Source organism: Euleptes europaea, chromosome 3 (genome assembly GCF_029931775.1).
Source record: "Euleptes europaea isolate rEulEur1 chromosome 3, rEulEur1.hap1, whole genome shotgun sequence".
Classification (NCBI taxonomy): domain Eukaryota; kingdom Metazoa; phylum Chordata; class Lepidosauria; order Squamata; family Sphaerodactylidae; genus Euleptes; species Euleptes europaea.
Genome location: NC_079314.1, coordinates 102,756,299 through 102,777,396, shown reverse-complemented (window position 1 = coordinate 102,777,396; position 21,098 = coordinate 102,756,299). Strand labels below are relative to the sequence as shown.

Below are 21,098 nucleotides of genomic sequence, written 5' to 3'. Positions count from 1 at the left end.
GCTATGTTGATCAAGCTTCAGGGCTGGATCTCACCTGGCCCACATACCTGCAACGCACGTTTTAGCCCAAGTTAATCAAACTAGACCTATAGAAGAAGAAGAAGAATTGGTTTTTATATGCTGACTTTCTCTGCCACTTAAGGAAGACTCAAACCAGCTTACAGTCACCTTCCCCTCCCCACAAACAGACACCCTGTGAGGTAGGTGGGATTGAGAGAGTGTGACGAGCCCAAGGTCACCCAGCTGGCTTCATGTGTAGGAGTGGGGAAACAAATCCAGTTAACCAGATTAGCCTCCGCCGCTCATGTGGAAGAGTGGGGAATTAAACCCAGTTCTCCAGACCAGACTCCACCACCAAACCACCACCCTTAACCACTACATCATGCTGGCTAGAGCATAAAGCAGCCCAGCACACTCTTTATGGATCAGACCATTCAACAGGAAAACAGTGAGTGAGCAAATCTAATTAGATTCAGAAAATAGGCAACCAGCAACTGTAAGGAACATATTAGATCTTGTTTTGATGCAGTGGATGGAACCAGGTGGCAGCAAAAGCCCTTTTCAGTCATAAAATGTTTATTATTCTCTGATCCCCCCCAAATCAATAAGGATATTCTTTTGCTTGGCATACATTCTCAGTTGAAGCCAAATTACACTCTAAAGGTGTACATCAGTGATGCTGAAATCCTTATTCTGGTGTCATTTATAGCTTGTTTGGGATCAGGAGACTTGAAGAATGGCTTGTTTCATAAGCTGGGCTCATTTGTAATCATGCAAAATAAAGACAGCGTATAAAATATTCCAATTAAGACGGCTCATATTCAATTCCCTTCACACTGATGAGCCTTCTATATCGAAGGATGAATCTGGAAACTATGATCAGAAGTTTCTTAGCCACTTTTCTGTTCCAGTTGGAGTCCCTTAGCATTGCACAGGTTAACCATTAAATTTGGAGGCAAAAGATGTAGCTCTCTTGCAGGCACATGGCCACCAATGGGTATAGAACAGTAAGAATTTGGCTGATTTGCAGGGAAGAGCTTATAGGCTGGAGCACAGCTTCCGGGCATTACATATTTGCAGTCTTGATTACAAACAAGCAGTTTATTTTCAAAATATACTTTGCTAGTTCACTGCTCTTGAATCCAAAGCTGCTTTACCATAATGCCTCAACTTCCATATTTTGCTACTCCATAATTATTGATCCAACACAACCCCCAAAACACACTATACCACATTAAAATTATTTTTGCCTTAGGTGCTTCCTGATAATGAGAAATCCCAGGGGCAGTGCTACAAGGTTTAGTCTCCTTTGCATGAGGGTGCATTGACAGTGCCAAGACTGGCTTAGAAGAGGAGGAGTTCTCAACTTGAATAGATTTTGAACAGCGTGGGAGACAACACAGAGCCTTGTGGCAGCCCCAGAATTATAGTAAAACTATAATTCCTAGAGCTACCATGCTTCTGAGTTTTCTCCAGAAGTGACATCATCACACTTGTGATGCTGGTGAGATTTTAAGTGTTTCTCCTGCCACCACTTGGAGTGGCAGCAGGGTTTGGGACAAAGATGGCTTCAGTTGCATTTGTGGATGATCTCAATCTTCAGATGGACAAAGGGAAGGCGTCTTTATTGCTGTTGATATATCTGTCAGCAGCCTTTGATACTGCAGGTACTGCTGAGACAGCCTGAAAGTGAGGAGAGTATGGGAACAGCAGTGCTGAGTTGCTTCTTATATTTCAGACTGGTCACAAAAAGATTGCAGTGGGAGAAACTGAATCATCCCCTTGGGAGCCGATATCTGGGGCTGCCACAAGGCTCTGTGTTGTCTCCCATGCTGTTCAAAATCTATGCAAGGCCTCTTAATGAAATTGTCTGCTCTTTTGGAGTATGTTGTCATCAGTATGCTGGCTGCTGTTGTGTCTGATACGGCCCAGTGTCTGAATGTGATGGTCAAGTGGCTGAGGGAGAACAAACTGAAGTTGAATAAGATGGGGGGTGATGTGCTCGCTCTCCTAGTGCTAGCTCTCTTTCTTTAACAGTGATGGGCACCTATACTGTCAGAAATGCATGCCTGGATGAGACAGTTGTTTAAATGTAAAACAATAACAGCCAATTCCTGAGCTGAGGCGTACGTTTCCCTGATGCCATTAAACAAACAAACAAAAAAGTCATTTTGTGGCTTTTTTTCCGTTTAACTGGGGTTTCTTGACCCATTGAAATCAGCAAGACTGAGCCTGCTAAATAGCAGGCGTAGCAACGCTGGTCCGGCCGCCGGTGCAAGTGGCCGAAAGGGGTAGGAAGCTGACCAAGCGGCGGCTCCTCCCCCCCAGCCCGCCCCCGGAACACCCCCTGCTTCAGCGTGGCCTCTCCACGCCGTTGCCGGCACCACAGAGAGGCTGTGCCGGCAGAGGGGGAAGGTGCAGTCCTGCGGTGCTCGGCAGCCGGGACTGGCCTCGCCGCCGGTGTAAATGCGTGATTACACGCATTTACGCCAGCGGTGAGGTCACGCCGCCTCCTATCTACTTTCAGCCCCATTCTCAGGAATGGGCTGTTAGTCTAGCAAACATATCACATATCTCTCTCTCTCACACCTGAGTAACAATTTGCTGAAATGTTCAGATAACATGTACCATAATGATTGTTCTTCCTATATTAATTCTCTTGTTTGATTGTATGCTAAGAATCTGCAGATGTTCATCATCCATTTTCATTTTGTAAAATTCTCATCTCAGTGATCAGCCTTAGGTTTATGTTCCTGCTTACCTTGACGAGGACGTGGGCTCTGTGATCTGCCTTTGCATACGGGCATGCTTTATTAGATGCTCTTTCAATGCATTCTGAACTTCAGCTGGAATATCCGGCGACGTGTGGCTAATTTTCATCGCCGCCTCCACAATCTTTGTCGGGGGCTTTTCGTTTTCTTTGATCATTTCCTTTTTCTCTTTCTCGTTAGTTTCCAGAACCTCTGTGGGAGCGCTGGAGGTGCTTTGAGGAATGCTTGTGGGGTTCGAACTCATCGGCTTGCTCCTCCAGCACGGCCAACACAACTTCCAGAAGACGAACAGGGAGACTAGCAGCAAGGCGAGCCCACAGAAGCTGACAACAACTGCCAGCAGGCTGACGGAGATGTCTGCAAATAACAAGAAGGCAAAGGAGATCATCAAGACAGCTTTAATTGGTTTAATTGGTGGATTAATCCAACCTGCAATTGGGGTAATCGGCAAATTAATCACTTTACAGTTCTGTCCCTGAGCCTGTTTTACTGAAAAGTCAGTTCCAGTGAATTCACTGGAACCTATTTCCATGTAGGTGAGTAGAGATGCAACCTGGCTGGGGAGCAATTTTACCCAGTAGAACAGCAAATTAAGGTCATATGGGATTATCGTTTCAGCTGTTTTGGATCTGGTATGCTACTGTAACAAGGAATGAACAGAACACTATTCATGAGAGGATGGGCTGTGGCTCAGGAGTAAAGCAAATGCTTAAATGGAGAATGTCCCAGATTTAATCCATAGCATCTCCAGTTAAAGGAGCACAGGGACCAGAAGTTGGGAAAGACCTTCTTTCTGCCTGAGACCCTGAAGAGATGCTGCTGGTCAAAGTAGACCACACTGGGTTCGAATGATCCAAATAACAAGAGATCAAAGGACTCGGTACAATGAAGCTTCACAGTGGCCTTGCCTCCTAACAGTGGTGACTGGACCGATGTTTTAATTCAGAATGTTGCATAGTACCTATAGTTGTAAATGTGTAACAAATAAAATATGTTTTTGCAAGAAATCATATCGTCCATATAACAGGGCGTGACGAGGTTGCGGATGGGGATGTAAAGATTAAACAAATTAAGTAAATTAAATCCTCATGGCCACATCTCCAAGGCCCGAATGACTAGTTTGTGTTTTTCATTTGATGAATGCTATTTAACTTGCATATCTGTATGCACTACTGCACCTGCTACTTTTGTATCTCCTGTTACGTCTCTATTATAAATGCATTTCAGCTAAATCAGTTTGTGCATTCAGCTACCAGTTATCTAAATTACAGTACTCAAGTATAGAAAATCAGTTGCCAAACTTGGAAAGGGACTATGGCTCATTGGTAGAGGGTCTGTTTTGCACGCAGAAGGTCCCATATTCGATCATTGGCATCTCCAGTTAAAAGGATTAGGCAGAAGGGGACATGATAGACTTCTGCCTCAAATCCTGCACAGCTGCTGCCAGCCTGAGTAGACAACACTGACCTTGATAGGCCAACTCAGTAAGGCACCTTCCTGTGTTTGAGTGCATTTCCATTCACATACCAGGAGGTAAACAATCTTGGGAGAATTAAATACCCCATTAAGTGCCCATTTTTCTTTAGACCACTGCATGCAATTTGACCCTGTGACCTTGTTGATTGCCCTGGCCATTAGATACCAGATTAGCTGACCCACTAAGACTCTTCCTATTCACACTAAACTGGGCTGGTAAAAAAAGATAGAGAGATCATGTTCACATTTTTCTTTTCTCTTTTTATTTTAACTTTATTCATAAAACAAACTAATATACAAAACAAGTTAAGAACTTAAGAACATAAGAAAAGCCATGCTGGATCAGACCAAGGTCCATCAAGTCCAGCAGTCTGTTCACACAGTGGCTAAACAGGTGTCTCTAGGAAGCTCACAAACAAGACAACTGCAGCAGCATTATCCTGCCTGTGTTCCAAAGCACCTAATATAATAGGCATGTTCCTCTGATCCTGGAGAGAATAGATATGCATCATGACTAGTAGCCATGTGCCCTGACCTGGATGGCCCAGGCTAGCCTGATGTCGTCAGATCTCAGAAGCTAAGCAGGGTCAGCCCTGGTTAGTATTTGCATGGGAGACGACCAAGGAATACCAGGGTTGCTGTGCAGAGGAAGGCACTGGCAAACCACCTCTGTTAGTCTCTTGCCATGAAAACCCCCAAAAGGGGTCGCCATAAGTCGGCTGCGACTTGACGGCACTTTACACACACAGTAGCCATGGATCGCCCTCTTCTCCATGAACATGTCCACTCCCCTCTTAAAGCCTTCCAAGTTGGCAGCCATCACCAAATCCCAGGGCAGGTTCAAACAATATTAACATATTTTACCTGGATATGATTCATAACTCTCAGCCAATCAGACCACAATGGCGCAAAGATCTTACCACTCACAAAAAAGTAAGTCTGACCATCTGGTAAGTATCATCCAATTTATCCAGCCATGCCTGTATACTTGGAGACTCTTTCAATTTCTGACATTGTGCAAAATTTAATCTCACAGTTGTAACTGAATTTAAACATATGATTTGTGAGTTGCCCATAAATGAATGAAATATTCCTGTTTAATCCATAGTTTAGCAAATCAACAACTTTAGTCCAGTATTCCTCAGCTCTTGGGCAAAGCCACCACATGTACAAAAAGTCTGCCAACATGGCTTGACAATACCGGCAGTTGCCAACACATGAATTAGAAATACTTGTGATCAATTTTGGTATAAGATATAACTGGATAGACAGACAGACAGACAGACAAAGTCCCCTGTGCAAGCACCAGGTCATTCCTGACCCATTGGGTGACGTCACATCCCGACGTTTCCTAGGCAGACTTTGTTTGCAGGGTGGTTTGCCAGTGCTTTCCCCAGTCATCTTCCCTTTACCCCTGCCAAGCTGGGTCCTCATTTCACCAACCTCGGAAGGATGGAAGGCTGAGTCAACCTTGAGCCCACCAGCTGAAACCGACTTCTGTCGGGATCAAACTCAGGTCATGAGCAGTACTGCAGCTTAACACTCTGCGCCACGGGGCAGATAGATAGATAGATAGATAGATAGATAGATAGATAGATAGATAGATAGATAGATAGATAGATAGATAGATAGATAGATAGATAGATAGAATGTTGGTATAAGATATGTACATTTGGTACAAGATATAACTTTGGTATAAGATATAATGGAGAGAGTGGACAGGGAAAAGATTTTCTCCCTTTCTCATAATACTAGAATGTGGGGTCATCTGCTGAAGCTGGAGGGTAAGAGATTCAAAACAGATAAAAGGAAGTATTTTAGGAAGTATTTTTTTTCACACAACACACAAACTCCCTGTCCCAGGATGGGGTGATGACTGGGTCTCCTTAAAGGGAGGGTGGGGAGACAGATTAGCACCACAGATGCTGCAATATGCCAGCAAAGCAGATGGTACTCATCCTGCTAGTAATGATCATATATTTGCATCAAAAGACCTAGGGATGCTATGCTCTTTGCTCCTTTTGGGAGAGAAGGCATGGTGTAGTGGTTAAGAGTGGTGGTTTGTAGCAGTGGAGTCTGATCTGGAGAACTGGGTTTGATTCCCCACTCCTCCACACGAGCAGCGGAGGTGTAATGGATTTGTTTCTCCACTCCTATACATGAAGTCCTTGGGCTAGTCACTCTCTCAGCCCCACCTACCTCACAGGGTGTCTGTTGTGGAGAGGGGAAGGGAAGGTGATTGTAAGCTGGTTTGATTCTCCCTTAAGTGGTGGAGAAAGTCAGCATATAAAAACCAACTCTTCTTCTTCTCCTGAACTGTGTGCCCCCAGCTGATACTGCATACAATGCATGGAGGATCTGCAGGGGATTGAGAGTACTCCTTGCAAAAACAGGTTTTGCTGACATTTCCAATTGATTGGAGGGAAACTTGGAATGGGCTTAATGGGTCCTGCTCTCAAGGAAGCATTTACCAACTCCCCTTACCCACGCAGCCAGCCCCTCTCTGGCTTTATCAGCCAGAAAGGGCAAGGGTCGAGGACACAGGTGGGAGGCATCCACAAGCTGAAAAGTATCCCTGTAAATTAGACAAGCGGATTTCTATGGTACATCATCAAGACATGCACCCATGCCGGCATCTAAACCAGAGCCGATCTGAGGGATTTTGTCTGCAAAGTAAGGGGCAAATTGATCACAGTGGGCCATACAAATCCTTGGGGCTACGATGTCAAAGTCCCCAAATGTCTTTTCCTTTAATTTGATGGTAGAAAATATCGAGAGAGAGAGACAGAAATCTCTCCAAATACCCAGCAGGGACATCTCTGTTAGGATAGGCTGTCGAGAGAAAGAGATTCAGTTCCCTAGGCAAACATGTACTGTGAATAATACTTTCAGAGGCTGAGCATCTTTGCTGGTTGTTCTAGCCTGCCCCAGAACAAAAACTGGATGAAGGAATTAAGGAGATGTAATAGACAGAGCTACGTCAAGGGCTGGCATCCTTGGAGCCACTACCAACCCCTAACTTACAGCAGTAGGCCACGGGCGTCACCAACTGCCCTCTCAGTCTGTTCAACATTTCTCGGGGTTCTGGACTGACCTCCCATTTTCTGCGGGAAGGAACCTGAGGAGGGTGAGGTTTGGGGAGGGGAGGGACTTCAACGGTGCATAATGCCATATACTCCACCTTCCAAAGGGGCCATTTTCTCCAGGTGAACTGATCTCTGTTGCACGGAGATAAGTTGTAATAGCAGTTGATCTCCTGCCACTCCCTGGAGGTTGGTAACCTTATAGAGGGACCATCTTGCTCAGCATCTCCCCAAATACTGTTCAGCCCTTGTGGTGGACTGCAATTCTTTGTAGAGCTCCCAAACTATTTCCTCAAAGACATTCCATTCCACTCATCAGTTTTACTACCAGATAAGTTCTGGGACAAAGAGCAAGAGATGCATTCCATATGCACAGTGTACAGCAACCGCCTTCCAAGGTTGCAATAACTTCCCTGGCCGTTGGATCTGACCACTAATAGTGGTCTTCTTCCTTCATTAGGGTCTTTTCTGCATGGGCTGGATCTCCCTGCTTGGACCTGGGTTCATCGCACATTAAAGTAACCCGGGTTGGGGGAAACTGTATGCATTGGCTTGAATGATCAGGGACGAAACTGTGTGCTAATCGAGCCATGAATACAGAAAAGCAGTCTCCCAAGCTCAAATCAAGTCCCACCCCTTTAAATGCTGCTCTGTAATTGGCTTACTTCGCTGTGCTCCATGTGAGAAAATATTTCTTTCCCCCCAGACCCAACTGCCGCTTAAAAAAGCATTTTAAGAACAAAAAATGGAGCTACCTAAAAGGGGTTGGGGGAGAAATCCAAGCCTCGTTTAAAAAAGCCTTTCTTTTGCTCAGAAAGAGCTCCAAGGTAGCAGGAAGCACTTGAATCCTCATTTCTTTACACATTGCTTTGTTATTGGCTGTGAGAGAAGCCAATCTTCTGTTTTCCCCTCTGCATGCTGCTTTGAAGAGGGGTTGGAAAAAGGTGGGGCGTGATGGCATGGGGAAGCTCATCCCGAGAACAGAGTATGCATGCTCTGTGACTCTGGAATGAGCCAGGATGAACGGTTTAATTTGGGCCAGAAGAGGAATGGGAAAAGCCAGGTTTGTTATGCGTTGAAACAGCGTTGAGCTTCCAAGGAATGAGATATCGTGCATACTGAAAAAATTGATCTTGACTAAAACGGGGAATAAAGGAGGTTCAAGCGACCATGCATAAATGACCTATGTCTTTGGGCCAGCATGCATGAACGTATCTGTTGCCATGAATGTAGCATTGCTCCACTCATCTGCTCATAGCCAGTTCATACAGAACAATAAGATATGGAATAGGAGTTTGGCTCTATGTGGTGTGTGTGTGTGTTAAGAGCCGTCAAGTCGCTTCTGACTCACGGCGACCTTATGAATGAAAGTCCTCCAAAATGTCCTATCTTTGACAGCCCTGCTCAGATCCTGCAAATTGAAGGCCATGGCTTCCCTTATTGAGTCAATCCATCTCTTGTTGGGTCTTCCTCTTTTCCTGCTGCCCTCAACTTTTCCTAGCATGACTGCCTTTTCCAGTGACTCTTGTCATCTCATGACGTGACCAAAATACGACAGCCTCAGTTTAGTCATTTTAGCTTCTAGGGTCAGTTCAGGCTTGATTTGATCTATAACCCACTGATTTGTTTTTTTGGCAGTCCACGGAATCCGTAACACTCTCCTCCAACACCACATGTGGTAGGCTAAATCATTAAGGACATTTTTGCTTGGAATAGGAAGTGTTTGAGGAACAACAAAAATTCAGGAAATCCAAAAGCTGATTTTTTTAAAAAAACCACAGGGTGTCCCTTCCTATGAACGCTAAGGAATCTGCAAATACCACAGCTAACCTTTTATTCTAAAGGTAGAGTCTTGAAAAGTGAGCCCAGGATTAATGTTCTCAACTCCGCAATATCTCAACTCTACAGTTATCAAGAACAAGGATTGCTATCTCATCCATCCAACCCATGGCACAGCATTGATCTAGGACTCTGATGATCTTCAGCATACGGCATGTGATGAGAGTAAGGAATCCTAAGCCGAACAACACCATTCTAAGTCACCCCATCTACCTCACTATCCAATGGAAATGGCGATGTTCGGTTTAGGGCTGAAATTCCACAGATAAAGTGTTCAACATCAATATTTTGTGAAAAGGGAAATAATTTCTTTCCAATTCTAGTGAATTGTTTTCCCCAGCCCAATTTTTTTTTCTGTAGCATTTCCAAAAGTTGCTTGAACCAAGGAAGGGTGTTCCCCCTGTTCTATTAACCAGTATGCAGTCTTACTTTCTCTGCCGTGTGACTTATAACTTGAATGACCCATGGTGAACAAATCTGTGCATTGTGTGCAGTATATGGTGAATAATGTTTTGGCACTGCATAGTATTCAGACCTACCACAAGCACATAGCTTCTGTTTCTTCATTTTCTTTTTAGTATCCAAGTACGTCTAATGCTAAGCACTCCTAACCAAAGCACAGTGGCAGGGATCCTATGGCCCATTTCCAATGGAAGGGGTACTTCCATCGGTGGAAGGAAAGTGAGTTGTGAGTTGTGCCAATTCTTCCTCCAGTTGCAAACCACCGCTTTGCCCCCCGATGCTGTTCATGAGGTTCAGGAACAGGATTATGAACGAGTTCATTGGGGGGCAGTGGGGCAGGGAGGAAGGAAAGTCCTGTTCCACGAGCTCCTCCCCATCGGACTTTTCATAGGATTCAAGCCAATATAGCATTCGCTGCTCCTGCAGCTGAAATCTCATAATTTGCTGACTTTCCATCACCTTAATGTGCATATGCGGAGGGACTGGCTGTTCTTCCACTTGATTCCCTTCTATGCTGATTCTTTTAAATTGTGCTTCTCATTGTTTGCCCAGCTGAAGCATTTGTTTATCCCTGTGTTTAGGCTTACAAATAACTAGCTAGATTGGGTCAGGTTGACTTTTATTTCCGATTGCATCACTCAGTGTATTTCGAAAGCACAGCAATTCCTCATTCTTTTGTAAGGACTTGGTGGACCACGGTACAAGGGTTTTCGCAACGTGCACTCAAAATGATTATGGCAGACTAAAAAGAAAAAGGAGTGGGCCAATTTCAGCCCAGCAGGCAGCAGCTCCCAGGTAAATAGAGCAACCAACGGTACCTTTTCAACCTCAATACAATCATGCAGTGCTTGAGAAAATGTTCTATGGAGCAATTATCTTTAGGAAGGGTTGTTAAGTCACCCGGGCTCATGACTAGTGCTGTAATGAAACAAGGTGAAGTGGTGGCATCAGGTGGCATATGGGGAGGGGGGAGTAGCCATTGCTGCCATTTCCTTGTTCTCTTCCTCACCCCTTACTCTCCAGCCAGAGTGGTGTCGTGGTTAAGAGTGGTAGACTCTAATCTGGAAAACTAGGTTTGATTCCCCACTATGGTTGCCAGGTCCCCCGTTGCCATCAGCGGGAGCTTTGGTGGTGGTGGTGGGGTGATTCGCGAGCATGCGCAAAAACATATCTTCTGGGTTTACCCTGGAAGCAATGAGGACGCTCTAGCACATCCCTCAAAAAACCATAGAGGAATTGTTTTGCTGTGCGCCGCTGCCACGTGGGCTTATCACCCTCCTTCAGCTGGCCTGTTTCTGCCTGCCAGCCAGTTGAGGAACAGTGGGCTGGCCTCTTAATTGGTGGGCAATTGCCCGCCATTAACAGTCACCTGGCAACCCTATTCTTCGCTCCTCCACATGAGCGGTGGACTCTAATCTGGTGAACCAGGTTTGACTTCCCACTCCTCCATGTGAAGCCAGCTGGGTGACCTTGGGCCAGTCACAGTTCTCTCTGTTGTCTGTTGTGCGGAGGGGTGAGAGAAGGCAATTGTAAGCCGCCTTGACACTCTTTATGATAGAGAAAAACAGGGTATAAAAACCAATTTTTTTTTTTTAGGAGCTAGAACACCTAACAACTCATCCTTCCCTCCTTGTTCCCCTGGCATCTTTAACCACAATGCGGCAGGCCATACACCCAATAGGAGCTTCCCGAAGGCTTTTGAAGTGTGGGACCTACATGAGCAATGAGGAAGAACACATGAAGCTGCCTTATACTGAATCAGACCTTTGATCGATCAAAGTCAGTGTTGTCTGCTCAGACCAGCAGCGGCTCTCCAAGGTCTCAGGTAGAGGTCTTTCACATCATCTACTTGCCTAGTCCCTTTAACTGGACTGAACCTGGAGCCTTCTGCATGCCAAGCAGATGCTCTACTACTGTGCCACGGCCCCTCCTGTTAACAGCTCCAGCTCTTGAGAAAGGGTCTTGAGGGAGACGGTGGACTCCATCATCCCCCATTTCCTGAACTCCCATTGTCTTTGACTATAACAAGATAGCTCACAATGTGTGTTGCTGACATTGCCTAGATTTTGAATGCTTAAGCTATTCTCCTTCATGTTACCCGACTGGCATGTCCCCATGTAGAAGCAGTCCAGATTGTCTAGAGGCCAATGAGATATGAATCGATTAGCTGAAACTGTGAATTAAAGTGGAATTTTGGCCACTGGGTCAATGCCTTCACAATATCCTTTCCCACTGAACAGTTCATGCCAACAGCTTTCATACACAAGCACCCTTGGTTGTTGGCCCAACTCTCTGAAGAGGTTTGTATGAAGAAGTGGAGAAGGCTGCTTTGTTTTTAAGCTTTAAAGGGCATGTAAGAAAAGTTTTTTCCTGGGGCTTTTAAAAAAAGTCGTGCAAGACTGACTTGGGCTGTTTCTGTTCTATGGTTTGTAAATATAATATGGGTACTGAGTGTACTTTTCTGGGTTTTTATGTTCCTATATGATCACAGAATCATAGAGTTGGAAGGGGCCATGCAGACCATCTAGTCTAACCCCCTGCTCAATGCAGGATCAGCCTAGAGCATCCCTGACCAGTGTTTGTCCAGCCTCTGCTTGAAGACTGCCAGTGAGGGGGAGCTCACCACCTCCCTAGGGAGCTGATTCCACTGTCGAACAACTCTTACTGTAAATTCCCCCCCCCCATATCCAGCTGGTACCTTTCCTCCCGCAATTTAAACCCATTATTGTGAGTGCTTTCCTCTGCTGCCAACAGGAACAGCTCTCTACCCTCCTCTATGTGACAGCCCTTCAAATACTTAGAGAGCAATCGTGTCCACCTTCAACCTCCTCTTCTCCAGACTGGACATTCCCAACTCCCTCAGCCTTTCCTCGTAGGGCTTGGTCTCCAGGCCCCTGATCATCCAGGTTGCTCTCTTCTGCACCCTCTCCATTCTGTCCACCTCCTTTTTGAAGAGTATTGTATTGTGATTTTTGTATTGTAAGCTTCCTTAGAAATCAGGAGGGATAGCAGAGCAATGCCTTTAATAAGTCAATATTTGTCAAGACACAGCAATCGGTGTGTGCCGCAAGCACTAGGAAGACCAGGGCTCACATCCCTACTCAAGCCCAAAGCTCTCTGGGTAACCCTGAACTGGTTATTCTTTCTCAGCCTACCCTACCTCACAGGGTCCTTGTGAAGTAAAAATGGAGAAGGAAGGACTCATGTGTGTCACCATAAGAGTAAGAGGTAAAAGTGTGATGATCAAAAATGGAGCAAAATGAGAATCTTCCCCCCCCCTTCACTAACTGAAAGAAGCTTTAGTATAATTCACCCGCATTTACGCAATTTTAAAAGAACAAAAGATTTGGGGTTAGCTTTTTAGCATCTTTAGTACTACTGCCAAACGTACGGGTATTCCGTTCTTCTGACAGGCAGGCCATTACCCTTAGCCAGGCATTGTGTAATCATCAGGACAAGAAAAAGTGTAAATGTACTTTGGTGTTAAGAACAACTCCTTCTAAACACTATAATTACTGCAGTTGAATGAGCATTAGTCAGGAGCTCCGAGGACACCTTTTGCGTCTCAGCCTTTTGGATTTACAAGTGCTTTTAGAAACTGAGATCTACTTGACTGCTTTATGTTTGCCTTCCTTATTTCATGTCAGTTAACTGTGGAAACCCATTCTGAGAGGCAGGTTTTAATTAGCGGGCTTTTGATGCCTCTGAGTGTAAACATGGTTGACAGCTATCATTGGATAGCTCTGCTTTGAAGTGGAGAAAAATGTATGTGTGTAAATGAATACAGTTTGCCCCCTATCATGAATGGTTAGAAATCAATTTTGTCAGTGAAAGGGACACTTAACAGTCCAGCTTTAGAAGAGGACTACATGATGGGTGAAACTGTATGCCGAAGTGCCTTGAGAGATTCAAAACAGATAAAAGGAAGTATTTCTTCACACGATGCACAGTTAAATTGTGGAACTCCCTGCCACAGGATGTGGTGATGGCTGCCAACTTGGATGGCTTTAAGAGGGGAGTGGACATGTTCATGGAGGAGAGGGGCATTCATGGCTCGTAGTCAAAATGGCTACTAGTCATGATGTATACCTATTATCTCCAAGATCAGATGAGCATGCCTATTATATTAGGTGCATTGGAACAAAGGCAGGATAATGATGCTGCAGTTTGTGGGCTTCCTAGAGGTGCCTGGTTGGTCACTGTGTGAACATACTGCTGGACTTGATGGACCTTGGTCTGATCCAGCAAGGCTTTTCTTATGTTCTCATGATGGACTTGCTGCTAATGAGATCCTGTAATAGACTATGTAGCAGACGGTCATATCAGAAGAATGGAAAGCTTACAGGAAAGACTCATACTAAAGTAGGGTTGCCGGGTCCCTCTTCACTACTGGTGGGAGGTTTTGGGGGTGGAGCCTGAGGAGGGTGGGGTTTGGAGAGAGGAGGGACTTCAATGCCATAGAGTCCAATGGCCAAAGCAGCCATTTTCTCCAGGGGAATTAATCTCTATCGGCTGGAGATCAGTTGTAATAGCAGGAGATCTCCAGCTAGTACCTGGAGGTTGGCATCCCTATACTAAAGTCACCCCAGTTACCATTAGTTTCATTACCCAAGCAAAGGAAACATTCAGAACCTGCAAGCAACATTCAATATCTTGAACAAGGCCTCGCATACTTTGGAAATCTAGTCTGTTAACAGAGATGTGGTTCTTTTCAAATACTAATCAAAATTGCTGTGACAAACTTTAAGTGGCATTGATTGGTAGGAGTGTGACAGTTTGCCCAGAAATGCATGATACTTCAAAACAGATGCTAAATGGGCTATTAAATATTTTACCAAGTAATATTCAAAAAAATTATAATAGTGAATTATAAAAGTATATGGTGACGGCAGCAAGAGTAACATATGCAGCAAAATGGAAGGCAAAGGAATATCCAGATTTGAATGAATGGGTGATGAAGCTAACTTTGCGAGGGCAGAAAGGCAGGATATGTGGCAAAGTAAATGAAAATGCCCTACTAAGCAGGTGAGGGGGATCTGGTTGCCAACCTCCAGGTGGGGACTGGAGGTCTCCCAGAACTTCAACTGATTTCCAGATGACATAGGTCAGTTCCCCAGCAGAAAATGGCTGCTTTGAAGGGTGGACACTATGGCATTATACCCTGCTGAGGTCCCTCCCCTCCCCAAACCCCATCCTCCCCAGGTCTACCCCTAAAATTGCCAGGAATTTCCCAACCTGGAGTTGGCAAAGTCTTCCTATCTACACGAGGGATCACTTGTGGAAGGGGAATTGGGTCATTCCCCACCTTTACGTATCCTTCACCCACACAAACTCCCAGCAGTGCCTTGACTGCTGGGAATAACCCCTGATATAAGTTTTTGAGACCTGGTGCGAGGTTCTAGGGTTTAGAATGGGGAGAGTTATGGCTCCTTGTTATTTTCTGAACATTCGTAGAGGAAATCTCTTCTCATAAGGATTGCCCAGCCTTGTCCCTAGAATCTGTGGGGTTGGAGGATGCCAAGATCTTAACCAGTTTAGACCTTTAACATTTTTATTATTTTATTTACATTACTTATAGTCTTGTCTTTCTCACAGTGACTCAAGGCAGATTCCACAGAGTGAGTCAGTACAGTCAAGAAAATGAGACATTCAATAACCAATTGTCAGCTAGGCTCTCTGTCGACCCCGGGTAAAAACAAGATGGTTCCCCGCACAAACAAAATGGAGTTTTTTGTGCACTCCGTCCCTCCCCGTTTGCACCCGGTCCCCCGCCCGGCATCTGCACCTCAATGGGGACCCGCCCGAGTAATCGTTGATCTGATACCGGGTCCCGCAGAACAATGCCGGGAGCCCGGGAAGATCAACCAGTTATTGCACTCGTTAAATTCCTGTATGCGTTGTCTTAAGTCGTCACCGGCAGTTAGTTTCTGTATTGCTTCATTGTTTCTAAAACCTAATCAATCCCATTGTATTTACCCTATATATGTACTGAGTTTTCCCCATGCCTGTATTCTAGCCTTAAGTTTCTATGACCTGCTGAACTCGCTGACTTTCTGAATAAAACTTCTAACTCGCTGCAACGTCTGGAGTGAAGTCCCTTTACAAGAAACGCAACGTGTTGCTGAGGCCTCACACCAATGCATTAGTATTTTTGAAGTCTAGAAACACCAGAAAGAACTGAAGCATAGCATAAGTATTTAACCTGACACATTAAGTGGTACAGAAATTACATAATAGGATCCTGCTTACAATAAGCTATATGCAGCAGTATTGTCCACAGTCTCAATCATTCATCCAAGTAAGTAGGTGAACTGTAATGTATGTGAGTAGAGAAGATCGTAGAAAGGGAAACCCTAGGAGCTTGAGTCCCGGGCGAAGGCTCCTAAACCTTGCTTGCGCTTTTGGCCAAGCCAATGCATCCCATTGGCCCTAAGCCGGGTCATGCCATTGGTGACCCGGGGGTTGTTTTCCCCCTATCACGGATCGGGGGGGAATGACCACCAGGAGCCTGGGGAGCATTTAAGCAGGGCCTGGTTGTACAGTTCTCAGTTCTGTACTTCACTACAATAAAGCGTTGTTGTTGGAACTCCATCTCGTCCTAGTGTGTCCTCCCCACGCGGACTTAACATGAACCATTTTGTACAGTGTAACCCTATTACTGGCACAGAGAAGCCCTCTTGGATAGGTAAGTTTTGGATAGTTTGTGGAAGGCCAGGAGAGTGGGTGCCCTGGACTGGATGGCCCAGGCTAGCCTGATCTCGTCAGATCTCAGAAGCTAAGCAGGGTCAGCCCTGGTTAGTACTTGGATGGGAGACAACCAAGGAATACCAGGGTTGCTGTGCAGAGGAAGGCCCTGGCAAACCACCTCTGTTAGTCTCTTGCCATGAAAACCCCCAAAAAGGGATTGCCATAAGTCGGCTGTGACTTGACGGCACTTTACATACACACACACACACACACACACACACACACAGGAGAGTGGGAACTTTCCTGACCTCCTTGGGCAGGCCATTCCATAGCGTGGGAGCCACAGCAGAGAAAACATGTATACAAGCTGAAGAAGAAGAAGAGTTGGTTTTTATACGCTGGCTTTCTCTACCACTTAAGGAAGAATCAAACCGGCTTACGATCACCTTCCCTTCCCCCTCCCCACAACAGACACCTTGTGAGGTAGGTGGGGGCTGAAAGAACTGTGACTAGCCCAAGGTCACCCAGCTGGCTTCATGTGCAGGAGTGAGGAAACAAACCCAGTTCACCAGATTAGCGTCCGCCGCTCATATGGAGGAGTGGGGAATCAAACCCGGTTCTCCAGATCAGAGTCCACCTCTCCAAACCACCGCTCTTAACCACTACACCATGCTGGCTCTCAATTATTAATTTTGCCCATTTGCAGGCTGGCACCTGCAGAAGCCCCTGCTAACTTCAGCAAAGTTGTTGTGGCGGAGCATAGGGAGAGAGGCGGCCCTGCAGATAAGAGGGGCCAAAGCCATGAAGGGCTTTGTATGCAATTGCCAATACCTTAAATTGAGCTCGGTAACATATAGGCAGCCAAGGGAGCATCTGCAGAATGGGAGTAATATGCATGCTCCATCTGGCTCCCACTAATAGTTGCGCCGCAGCACTCTGAATGAGCTCCAACTCCTCCCCAAAAAGGATTATGGGTGAGGTTCTTTCTAGGGATGACATAATCTCTATGGGGTGAAGTCTAGTGACTGGGGGACTAATCAATTACTCGGGAAGCCCCCATGACAAATCTTGCCTTGCCTTAAAACTCTCCAGCTGCCCCATGGCAAGTAACTCTTCTCTCAGCTGCAAACTCCCCCCATCCCATTTGCAATATGAGAACAATAACGCTCACTTGACTTAGAGGGTTTTTATGTGGATGTCAGCAAAATAATGATTGCGAAGAGCCTTGAATAGTCAAAAGAACTATGGGAGTGGTAGGGTATTGTGGTATTTTAAGTCTGCACTGGTCTCTCCTGACTCCATCTGTACAAAAAAAAATGATACAAAAACAGATCTACAGGTGTACGGTTGACATAACATGTATAACAGGCAAGATATCTGCAAAAGAATGAATGGCTCTCCCACCCATCTAGTTTTAGTATCTTATTTTTACAAAATTTATACCATGCCTTCCTGCCCTCAGAAGTGCCCCCAAGGCAGCTAACAAATTAAAACATACATAATAAAATCACATTTTAAAACCATTAAAACCAACACAAAGCAACACATCATTAAAAGAATTAAAACTGGAGCTAAAATACATACAAAGACATAAAAGCAACAATTAAAATATTGGGCAGGAAGGAGGGATCACTGAGGAAATGCCAAACAAAACTAACAAGTCTTCACCTGCTGGCGGAAGATTACAAAAGAAGGGGACAGACAGATCTCCCTGGGGAGAGAGTTCCAAAGTTTGGGTGCCATTACCGAGAAGGCCCTCTCCTGGGTTGCCACCTGCTTAATTTCAGAAGGAGAAGGCACTCAAAGCAGGGCCTCCAATGATGGCTATAGTGGTCCTTATTGTATATACAATACTTTTTAAAGCCTATAGTATTTGTAATTTTTACTTATCTTCACAATTACAATGCATAGTAGACTGAGAGGGAGAATTAGCAACTGAAATGGACCAGAAGAGTCTTCACAAATGACAGAAATATTTTTAATGGATAAGATTACTTGTCTCAGTAGGTCTCTGATAATGAAACACCAAATATGTCAATAGTACAAGTATCTTAGCAGATAGCTGTAGGATCGAGCTCAAGTGGTTCTCCTTAGAAGTAAGTCCCGCATTTTTAATTGAAGCTTCCTGCTAGAAAAGAGTGTTTAGGAGTGCAGCCAGCTTTGTTCACACAGCACGATTATCAATTTATCTGTTGCCACAATTCCTCCTTAAAAAGGATTGATTTGCATCCCCTCCCCATGAAAGGGTACCTCCATGTTCAGAGGCAATCTGTCTTGGAATGTCAGGTACCGGGGGCCAAACATTGGGGGTAAGCCATCCCCTTCATGCCCTGCTTGTGTGAGCCCAGAATCCCCCAGCTGGATATGCTGGGAAGGAAAATTCCGGATTAGAGGGATCACAGTTTGCTCCACCCCAAAGGCTAACAGAATGTTATTCCAGCAGTTGCTTCCATGGCCTCCAGCCCACTTTGTCAAATGCATGATCCATCAAAGCAAACCTCATGAAATGCTATTCAACCTCCATCCCTTTCCCACTCACAGGATAAAGACCTTCTTTTCCACACCCATCTGTCTTTTCACAGGGACATTTCTTTCCCTCCCACAGCAACAGGTACTTGAAGCTGTTCTCCTTCCACCTGTTGCTTCCTTTGTAAGCGTGCATGGAAACTGTATGTCAGCTCCAGCTACTAACCAAAGGCAGAGACTGAGAGAGACATACAACCTTTAAAATACTTTTTTAAAAAGGTAAATGTAATACCATTTCAAACATTCCACACTTTACAATGCTCAAGATAATATTAGCGGGGCTTGGGTTTTTCTTGGAACAATAAAAACCCTCCCTTCCCTAGGCAACTGGAGAAGAATCTGCCACCCTTCCATCTTTCTCTTCTTTTGATAAAAAACAACAACAACCAAAAATATCATTGCAGAAAATACAAAGAGTTTTTCTTTCAAAACAGACTGTGATTCTTGGTTTAGGGGTAATTAATACAGGATTGCTGGAAAAGTGGAAGACTTTGGGCAGATGGTGAATGCCTTTCACTCTTAAACGCCACATACAATATACCACTTGCGTTAATGCATTTAATGGAAAGGGGGAAAGCAGAACCTAATTTAAGATAGAGCCTTGTGTCCCGAGGTTATTCTGCAAAGGAGGAAAGCAGTATCAAAGAGAGCCTCAGAAATGTACTTTCTCATCACAGCACCTAACTCTGAAGCATCTCTCCTTTTGACAGAGGCAGAGCAGTGGAACAGAAACTTCCCCCAACTCCAAGCTTCACCTGTTGCATTTCTTCCCACTGCACCACTGTTAAAATCAGGGGCAGAGTCACTGTCAAGCATCTTCCCCCCTCAAGCACCAGCTTAGGGAGCATGGGAATTTCAAGCAGGATTAAGCCCCGGCACCTTTTTGGAATCAGTTACTGGGACATCAGCCCCTTTTATTTGATCCTGCAATAGAAACTGATCTTTCTCCCAGAGCAAAAACCGGTGGAAAGATTCGACACAAACAAACGTGGAGACTGAAGGGCTTTAAAAACATGTAGGGGTGGCTGGAGTTTGTTTGTTTTTAGAAGGATGGGGACCGGCAGCCTTAAAACCAGACTTTAGCTGCTTAGAATCATAGAGTTGGAAGGGACCACCAGGGTCATGTAGTCCACCCCCCTGCACAATGCAGGCAATTCACAACTACCTCCCCCCGCACACCCTCCTCCATGCCCAGAAGATGCCCAAGATGCCCTCCCTCTCATGAACCGCCCGAGGTCGTAGAATCAGCATTGCTGACAGATGGCCATCTAGCCTGAGGTCATAGAATCAGCATTGCTATATATAAAAAAAAAGAAAAAAGAAAGAAAGAAAAAGAATCAGCATTGCTGACAGACGGCCATCTAGCCTCCAGCCTGAGTTGAGTCTCCCCACTGCCCCCTTCCTCGCATCCCAGCCCCCCCAGACGGGAGTAAAGGGAGTAAAACCCCCTCGCCCTGCGAACAGCCACAACAAACCCCGTGGTTTGGTCCGGGGAATGCCGCCTTTCAGCCCCAAGCCCGAGCGGCAGCCCTCGCAGCCCGCCGAAAGGGCTCTCCTGCCCCGGCGGGGCCAGCCCCGAAAGAGCGAGCGGGAGAGGGGAAAGCGCAACTTTCCAGCCGCCCCCTCAACGCTGCCGCGATCAGCAGAAGGAAGCCTCTCCCTCCCCCCCCCACGCACCTCTCCTGGCCCTCCCCCCCCCTTGGGGAGCCAGGCAGGGAGGCGAGGAGCGAGACGGGACGGCCGCGGGGCGGAGGGGGGCCCGCCAAAGCCCGAGCGCGCGGCGGCGGCGCCTCTCTACCTTGGTTGGGGGTCTCCAGCGGGAAGATGCCGGAGCACTTCTCCAGCTCCACTTGGCCGCCCAGGCACAGCTCGGAGATGATCTGCAGCGCCTTGTGGCACAGGCTGCCCATCCCGGTCTCCTTGTGGAAGCTCATCGCGCGCCCACCTGCCTGCCCACCTGCCCACCTGCCCGCCCGCCTTTTATCCGCCCGCCCGCCACCCCTCCTCCGGGAACGAAGTCATCGCTTGCCGGGGGGGAAAGGGCGCCTTACGCCCCAGCGCCGGCCACCCGGACGGGCATCGGAGGCACGACGGAGCAGCATCCAGAGCGAGAGCGAGCGAGAGAGAAAGCCGGGGGGTGGGTTTTGAATAGAGGGGGGGGGGGAAAGACGCCGCCTTTTTAAGGCATCCAGGGCAGGGGTGGGGGGGAAGCTCCGCTTGCGACGCCGGCGAGGAAGGCACGGTCCGCCTGGCA

General features: G+C 46.2%; 1 protein-coding gene across 1 annotated transcript in view; it reads right to left on the bottom strand.

Moving 5' to 3' along the window:
• The window catches only part of SYT10 (synaptotagmin 10), a 43,194-nt gene extending 22,416 nt beyond the window's left edge, over positions 1–20,778 (bottom strand). Inside the window, exons 1-2 of the mRNA XM_056847754.1 lie at positions 20,643–20,778; positions 2,762–3,128 (exon numbers count right to left, since the gene is read on the bottom strand). Of these exons, the coding sequence (XP_056703732.1) occupies positions 2,762–3,128; positions 20,643–20,778 (503 nt within the window). The remainder of the gene's footprint in view (positions 1–2,761; positions 3,129–20,642) is intronic.
• Between the last annotated feature and the right edge of the window lie 320 nt (positions 20,779–21,098).